Source organism: Sapajus apella, unplaced genomic scaffold, assembly GCF_009761245.1.
Source record: "Sapajus apella isolate SASKATOON/1434 unplaced genomic scaffold, GSC_monkey_1.0 scaffold63, whole genome shotgun sequence".
In the NCBI taxonomy this organism is placed as follows: domain Eukaryota; kingdom Metazoa; phylum Chordata; class Mammalia; order Primates; family Cebidae; genus Sapajus; species Sapajus apella.
Window position 1 is genome coordinate 442,933 of NW_022437003.1, and position 8,618 is coordinate 451,550.

The 8,618-nt window shown below is 45.7% G+C and overlaps 1 protein-coding gene across 7 annotated transcripts in view; it reads left to right on the forward strand.

The window, feature by feature from the left end:
• Positions 1 to 2,743, forward strand: part of KIAA0319 (KIAA0319 ortholog) — a 104,170-nt gene extending 101,427 nt beyond the window's left edge. For all 7 annotated transcript variants that reach the window (XM_032247615.1, XM_032247619.1, XM_032247616.1 and 4 more), the window contains one exon: positions 2,339 to 2,743. In XM_032247615.1, coding sequence (XP_032103506.1) covers positions 2,339 to 2,517 — 179 coding nt within the window. In that variant the 3' untranslated portion in view covers positions 2,518 to 2,743. The remainder of the gene's footprint in view (positions 1 to 2,338) is intronic.
• The last annotated feature ends 5,875 nt before the right edge of the window (positions 2,744 to 8,618 follow it).

An 8,618-nucleotide genomic window follows, 5' to 3' on the forward strand; every position in this document is an offset into this window, starting at 1 on the left:
ATCCTACCCACAGCACTATGAGTATGTACAATGATTATCCCCATTTTACATAAGAGGAAACTGAGGCTAAGGAAAGTTTAGCGACTTGCCCAAGTAACGCAGCTGGTGAGTGGTGAAGGTGGGCTGGAGGCCGGGCTCTTCCCCTACATTGCACTGCCTCCGCCTTGGCCCGCGGGGGCTGCTCTAACAAAACGACACAGACGGGGAGGCTTATGAACAACAGGTATTTATTACCCAGAGTTCTGGAGGCTGGGAAGGCGAATTCAGCATCTGGCCAGGGCCACTTCCTCATCGATGGCACCTCCTCCCTGCATCTTCACATGGTGCAAAGGGCAAGGCAGCCTCTGGTACCTCTTTCTGTTTTGGAGACAGAGCCTCTATCCTCTAGGCTGGAGTGCAGTGACACGATCTCAGCTCACTGCAACCTCTACCTCCCAGGTTCAAGCGATTCTCATGCCTCAGCTTCTCAAGTAGTTGGGATTACAGGCACCTGCCACCATGCCCAGCTATTTTTTTTTGTTTGTTTGTATTTTTAATAGAGACAGGGTTTCGCCATGTTGGCCAGGCTGGTCTCGAACTCCTGACCTCAGGTGATCCGTCCTCCTTGGCCTCCCAAAGCGCTGGGATTACAGGTGTGAGCCACCATGCCTGGCCTCTGGTGCCTCTTTCATGTGAGTATTAATCCTCTTCAATCACCGCCCAAAGGCCCCACCTCTTAGTACCACCATTAAGGGATTAGATTTCAGCACATGAATTTGTGGGGGTGCAAACATTCAGACGCCAGCAGCCTCTGTGTTTACTGTCTGTTCTCTTTCCATCCTGTACACTGTGGTTTTATTCATATCTTAGAACAACGTTTTAATAGTGTCTGTCATCCCTCTGCTTAGATGATAAAATCCAAACCTTGTATTCACGTGCTTTTCTGTGAGGTCCCTGCCTCTCTCCAGCCTCTCCTTCATTATTTCCTGCAGGAATCATTTGCTACAAACAAATTTTTTTTTTTTTTTTTTAAATATTCCTGGATGCCTCTGCACACTCCATGCCCTTCCCCTGCCTTCCTAATTTCTCTCCCTTCTTCAAATCTCACTGATAGAGGCAGGAAACAGACAAGGGTCCCTGGCGAAATGCCACCTTCAAGCCTAAAACAGCCTGAAGGCAGAAAAACTGGACTGCTGGGTCCTGATGAAGGCCCCGCCCTTCCCTAGCTGATTCTCTGTCAATAATGTCCACCTGCGCACTGCGGGAAGGGGAGAGAGCCACGGGAAGTGTGCGTCATTTGCAGTGGGGTGAAGCCTGCCTCTTCAGTTCCTGTGTGGTCACCTGGAATTCAATCTGTGAGGAGAGACGGTGTTGGCAGGTCTCTCTCTGTATTTGCTGGGAGTTTTTCTTTCTTTACTTTTTGCCCAATAAGTTCCATTTTTCTCACCTTTCTATGTGTCCAAGAGCCTCATCTTTCCTGGTAGTGAGACAGGAACCCAGTTTTAGCTGAATAAGGAGAAGGTTCTGCAGCATCACCCTAGGGGAATGGTCACTGCAGCAGCCCCCATCATAAGTATATGTGCTTATCGCCTCTGAATTTACAGAGGACTTAAAAAATGTCTTACCTGTTATGAGCCATCTTCTCATGAGCCTGTGCCTTTTATGTCTTTTTTGTTTTTCCTCCTGAGACAGGGTCTTGCTCTGTCACCCAAGCTGGAGTACAGCAGCACAACCACAGTTCACTGCAGCCTCAAACTCCTGGCCTCAAGTGAGCCTCCTGCCTCAGCCTCCCAAAGGGCTGGGATTACAGGCATGAGCCACCAGGCCCAGCCAAATCTATGTCTTAACCCCCTGGCTAGACACTATAAATTCTTTGAGAGTAGGAATTGTATTTAATGCCTGTTCCGTCTCTTAGTTTGACCCCCTGAGAACAAATATTCTACCAAAAATACTTTAACCAAGTGGTAAAATCACAGAAGCTTTCATTTCTTGGATGCTTATGATGTATTAAAGGCTGGGCCAAGAGCTTGAACGCACTGTTTCACTTAATCCTCCCCATAAACTCATGGGGTAGATGCTGTGTTACCTTCCCAATAAAGACTGAAGGCTCAGAAAGCTCAGCTATCTTGCCTAGGGTTAAGCAGCTGGCAATTGTCAAAGCTGCAGCTGAAGCTCAGGTGAGGCACCAAAACCCCTGCAGTTACTTGCTAGGAAACCCAAACTTCCTGCTGCTGTGGGCGATTGCTCTCCAGGTGCGCAAGCACCGCTCCGCGCTCACCACGGGACCTGCAGCCAGAACGACCGGCAGCTGGAAGTGAAGCGTGGCGTTCCTCCTCAGGGCTTCTGTGCTTCTCTCTAGGTATCAAGCACCGAAGCACAGAGCACAACTCCAGCCTGATGGTGTCCGAGTCTGAGTTTGACAGTGACCAGGACACAATCTTCAGCCGAGAAAAGATCGAGAGAGGGAATCCAAAGGTTTCCATGAACGGTTCCATCAGAAATGGAGCTTCCTCCAGTTATTGCTCAAAGGACAGATAATGGAGCAGTCCGTTGTCAAGTGGAAGGACCCCACAGGAATCCTTGAATCCAGGACCAGCCAGTGTGAGTTACGGCACATAACCCACTCTTTTCGAATAGTTGATTCACATCCTTTTACAATGGGCTAGGTGTGTATCTCCATGTACTAAAAGACCGGTTTTTGAGGCACAAAACAAAAGGTTGGTCTTTTAACTGGGCTGCTCGTTAATAAAGACTGGGTAAAACTGTAAGGTGTATACTTGGGCCGGGCGTGGTGGCTCACGCCTGTAATCCAAGCACTTTGGAGGCCAAGGCGGGTGGATCACCTGAGGTCGGGAGTTCAAGACCAGCCTGACCAACATGGTGAAACCCCGTCTTTAAAAAAAAAAAAAAAAAAGGTATATACTTAAAAGAGTTTTGTGTTTTTGTAGCTGGTACAATATCATATTGCTCATGTTAAAGATGAACAACTCTTCCTGTAGAACCTTAGAGAACCTCAATCAAATAAGGATTTACAGAGGGATGATTTCTCTCTTAGCACCTGTGACTGCCTCTAAGGAACAGCATTCTAAACACGGTTTCTTTTGTAAGACCTGTAATCAGACGGCTGTTAAAACAGCTTATCTACAAGACGTGGGTTGTCTTCTGTGGAGGTGCGGAGGGTCTGGTGTGCAGCACGCTTTCTGCTGACAACACTCACAGTGCAGAGCCCTCCTGGTTTTTAATTCTATGTCAGTGGCAGTTCCCGTCTCTCTCGAGAAAGCAGCTGTGGGCAGTTGAAGAGCTAAGGAAGAATTGTATTCTCAGGACTGAGGCCAGGGGAAGGGGAGGAGGAGCTTCATGCCGAGTAGGTTGAGGTAGCATTTTAACATTATCTTCTCTTTCTCTAAGAAAAACTACACTGAAGCTTCTTGGTGTTGTATAGTAGGGTAATTCTCTAATGTAAACCGAGCCCCAGTTTACATTAAATGCAATAGAAGTGATTCATTCATTAAATATTTATTATGTTCTGTAGGCTGTGCGTTTGGACTGCCATAGATAGGGATAACAACTCAGCAATTGTGTATATTCCAAAACTCTGAAATACAGTCAGTCTTAACTTGGATGGCGTGGCCACGATACTCTGGTCCCCGACACCCGACAGGTACTTTCCAAAAGAATTGGACATAGATGTATTCACTTCATATGTTTAAAAATACATTTAAGGCCAGGCGTGGTGGCTCACGCCTGTAGTCCAAGCACTTTGGAGGCCAGGGCGGGCAGATCACCTGAGGTCGGGAGTTCAAGACCAGCCTGACCAATATGGTGAAACCCTGTCTTAAAAAAAAAAAAATACATTTAAGTTCACTCCAGCCTGGCCCACAAGAGCAAAACTCCATATCAGAAATATATATGTTTAAGTTTTTCTACTGAATAAATCTTATTTCAAACATGAAAGAAAATTAAAACATTCCCACCCACAAAGCAGGACTCCAGAGCAATTAACTGGAGTTAATTATAGCCTGCCGAGTTGACTGGTCAGGGTAGTTCCACATCCGCCCTTGGCCCTGAGGCGGGTGGCTTTGGTGATGGCTTCGGTGGTGCCTTTGGCGGTGCCTTTGGCATTCTTTGTGGGAAGATTAGAATGAGAGATAAAACGAGTGTTGTGACCACACCTAAGTAATACCCTGTTGTAACACATGGGAAAACTGGGATTGCACTGCTGATTAATAAGCAAGGTATTTAAACGACCAGGGCAGGCGTGCCAGAGAAAGTGTTTCTCCATGGGCTCTTAAAAAAAAAATTCAGCTTGTAGGTACTTTTGTCATCTCCAGGAGTATTCCTCCTCATGGTACTGTCTTACTTATTGTAATTTACTGGGAAAAGGTAGAACCAAAAAAAGTGTCATTTTGTTTTTAAAATAATTCTTTTGCTTATGCCTACACTTTCTGTATAAGTAGCCAATTCAATACTGTCTATAGTGTTAGAAGGAAAATGTGATGCTTTTTTTTTTTTTTTTTTAAACCAGTATTGAGCTTCATAAGCCTAGAATCTGCCCTAACAAGTGACCAGGGGTATGGTTTTTTGCATGCAAATGGGAATTTCTGGCATGGAGGACAGCAGCCCAAATGTGAAGTCATAGGGCATAATGCTGAAGAAGGGAGTGGACACTTACCGCTTCACCTGCATAACATATGTATTTTACATACCCAGTTGATCCTTAGGAACAGCCTTGAAGAGGAGACACTATTATTCTGATGTTGTACATAGGCCTCTGAAGGCCCAGAGAGGTTAAGTAGCTTGCCAGGGGTCAGGGCCAAGAAGGAGGGGAGCTAAGAACAGAATGCAAATGTTTTAAACTGTGAATTCTGCTTTCCACTACACGAAGAACTCCTGCCTTGAAGGATGGAGGGCGAATTCTGGTGGAACTTTTGGGCCACCTGAAAGTTCTGTTCCCAGGACTAAGAGGAATTCCTTTTAATAGGTGCAGAGAGCCAAGGACGGAGGGAGAGATGGTCTGCCTAGTCTCCTGTGGACCACACCGGGCCACCCCTCCCTGTTGGTTTGCTGCATACTTCTGCCCTCCTCCTTTTCTGTCCTTGGCCATCTGAGCCTGGCCTCTGATCCTTCCATCACAGGAAGGATCTTGAATCTATGGGAAATCAAGCATCACAGTAGTGATCAGAGAGTGGGTCCTGTCTTGTTACCCCATTTCTCAGCAGAAGCCAGCACGAGATGGAATGACCAGGCAGCACTCTTCATTGTGGACTGGTAGTCACTTATCATTGAGGGTCTTTGGGAGATAAAGCACCCGAAGAGCTTCGGACAGTGAAAAACAGGCCCTAGGATAAGGGAGTGGGTGTTTGTAGGGCTCGCAGGCTAACAAGCATTTTAGTTGCTGGCTTACATTCTGTGAAGGAGGATTCAAACCCATGGCATGACAAGGCTAAGCATGTGTGTGACTAAAGGACTATCTGAAAACCATGCAGCGAGATGAGAAAACCGCTTAAGCCGCGATGCTACCCTTTGTGTGCGGGGAGGAGCGTGACTGCCATTTTTGTGTGTGACAAAGCTATTATGGACTGTTTTCATCTTGGTCTTATTTCTTAAAATATTATTTTTCCCTATGTGTTGACAAGGTATCATTTCTAATATAACACTATTAAATATATGCACTAATCTAAAAGTGTCTGTATTTTCTGTAATGCTTAGTTATTTTTAGGGGGAAATTTGTTTTCTTCATGCGAAATTGTAGCGGGATTTCCCATGAGTATGGGTCAGCACACTGCGGCCTGCGGCTTGTATGTGCACACCCCACGAGCCGAAAAGCGGGTCTTATGTTTTCAAATGGTTAAAAATAAATAAAAAATTTGAAATGTGAGCTATATGAAATACAGATTTGTGTTGAAGTTTTATTGGGACACATCCATATTCATTCATTTATTATCTATGGCTGCTCTTATGTTGCAACAAAGTGGTTTTGACAGGGACTGTCTGTAAAGCCTAAACTATTTACTATCTGGCTGTTTATAGAGAAAAAGAAATTGTGGAAGCCTGGACTAACATCCCCTGCTCCTTCCCTGTTGGAAGACAAGCATTTGGGAAGAACTGAGAATGCTCAGTCAGCTTGCCTTCCTCTGTGTGGGTGGCTCTCTGCTATTTTTTTTTTCCTTTTTTGAGATGGAGTTTGGCTCTGCTGCCCAGGCTGCAGTCCAGTGCCTCCCTGGTTCAAGCAGTTCTCTGCCTCAACCTTTCAAGTAGCTGGGATCACAGGTGCCTGCCAACACACCCAACTAAATTTTTTGTATTTTTAGTAGAGAGAGGGTTTTACCAACTTGACCAGGCTGGTCTTGAACTCCTGACCTCATGATCCACCTGCCTTGGCCTCCCTAAGTGCTGGGATTACAGGCCTGAGCCACTGCACCTGGCCAGCTCTCTGCTATTAACAGGAGGTCTATCCCTAGTGCTAGAAGGCCTGCAGTGTGGTGGGGTGACTAGATTCTGGGGAGGGTATACTTAGACTACATCCTCTAATCTAGCTGTTATCATTAATAAAGCCATTTTTTAAGATAGCATATTGAGGGCTGGCCATGGCGGCTCATGCTTGTAATCCCAGCACTTTGGGAGGCTAAGGTGGCTGGATCACTTGAGTCCAGGAGTTCAAGACCAGCCTGGGCAACATGGCCAAACCCTGTCTCTAGAAAAACACACAGAAATTTAGCTGGGCATTGTGATTCATACCTGTAGTCCCAGCTACTCAGGAGACTGAGGTGGGAGGATTGCTTGAGCCCTGGGGGTGGAGGTTGCAGTGAGCAGAGATTAGGCCACTGTACTCTAGCCTGGGTGACAGAATGAGACCCTGTCTCAAGAAAGGCAGATTGAGGTATAATTCACTTAAACTGCACAACCATCATCCTCAGCAAACTGACACAAGAACAGAAAATCAAACACCGAATGTTCTCACTCATAGGCGGGTGTTGAACAATGAGAACACATGGACACAGGGAGGGGAACATCAAACACTGGGGTCTACTGGGGGGAAATAGGGGAGGGACAGCTGGGGGATGGGGAGTTGGGGAGAGATAGCATGGGGAGAAATGCCAGATATAGGTGAAGGGGAGGAAGGCAGCAAATCACACTGCCATGTGTGTACCTATGCAACAATCTTGCATGTTCTTCACATGTACCCCAAAACCTAAAATGCAATAAAAAAAATAAACTGCACATAGTACAGTTTTGACGCTTTGATGTATGTGCACATCTGTGAAACCATGACCACAATAAACTGTTGAACAAATATAATTACCCATAAACGTTTCCTCATGGCTCTTTGTAATGCCCCTCTCCCTTGGCAATCACTAGAGATTAGCTTGTCTTTTCGGAGTTTCATGTATAGTAGTACTGTGTGGAGCTCCCCTCAAACAAATCCCTTCCTTTCCAAGCTATTTTAACTCACTCCTTTAGCAACTGTGAGCAGAAGTTCTCTGAAAAAGAATATGAAGGAAAGAGACTTCATTGCATGAACAGCTTCCAAACCACAGAGATACAGCCTTCTGTGTAAAACAGATGTGGTTCAAAAAGCAAAGCGAGGGTTCTGGATTTACAGCAAAATTCCACCCAGGTTTCCAATCAGGTCCATATGTAAATGAAGGAGTAAAACTTGCTTAGTTCTGATTGGTCAGTGTAGCTGCGTTCTGGTTGGTTGATACAGCTGATGCCTGGTTAGTTGATACAGCTGAGCCCTGATTGGTTAAGGAAGGTAAGCTCTGATTGGTTGGTTCAGTTGAGCTCTGGAGTCCCCAAATTGAACAAATGTGCAGGTTTTTGGGGAACTCGGAGCAAGTGTGTGTGACATCTAGTTAGCAAATAATCACTTGGGTGATTTTGATTGTTTGAGACAGGGTCTCACTCTGTAACCCAGGCTGGAGTGCAGTAGTGCCATCATGGCTCACTGCAGCATGGACCTCCCAGGCTCCAGTGATCCTCTCGCCTCTCAGCTTCCTGAGTGGTGGGGACTACAGGTGGGGGCTGATTTTTTGTAGAGATGGGGGTCTCACGATGCTGTCCAGGCTGGTCTCAAACTCCTCTGCTCAAGTAATCCACCTGCCTCTGCCTCCCAAAGTGTTGAGATTACAGGTTTGAGCCACAGTGGTTGGCGGGGGGTGGGAGGGGGTTGTTCCACTTAGGTCTATTTTAAATTTAGGCCCACTTAACCACTGTGGATGTATCTTAAAGGACTGACTCTTTCAAGTTCACATTTGTTCACATAATTTTGCTGAGGAAAATGCTTGTTTCGGTATTGAGAATGGGAATAGGGGCATTGTAGTTAAACTAATTAAGTGGCTGCTGTATCATCTTCAGTCCTGTAAGAGCTCTGCTTTACTGAGAGTAAAGTGAAGGAACCAAATCTTTATAATCTCAACAATGATGACTTTCCATTACTAAAACTAAAGAAATTTTTATATATTTATTTATTGAGACAGAGTCCCCTCTCTGTTGTCCAGGCTGGAGTACAGTGGTACAATCTCACTTACTGCAACCTCCGCCTCCTTAGTTCAAGTGATTCTTGTGCCTCAGCCACCTGAGTAGCTGGGATTACACATGTGTTCCACCACACTCAGCTACTTTTTATATTTTTAGTA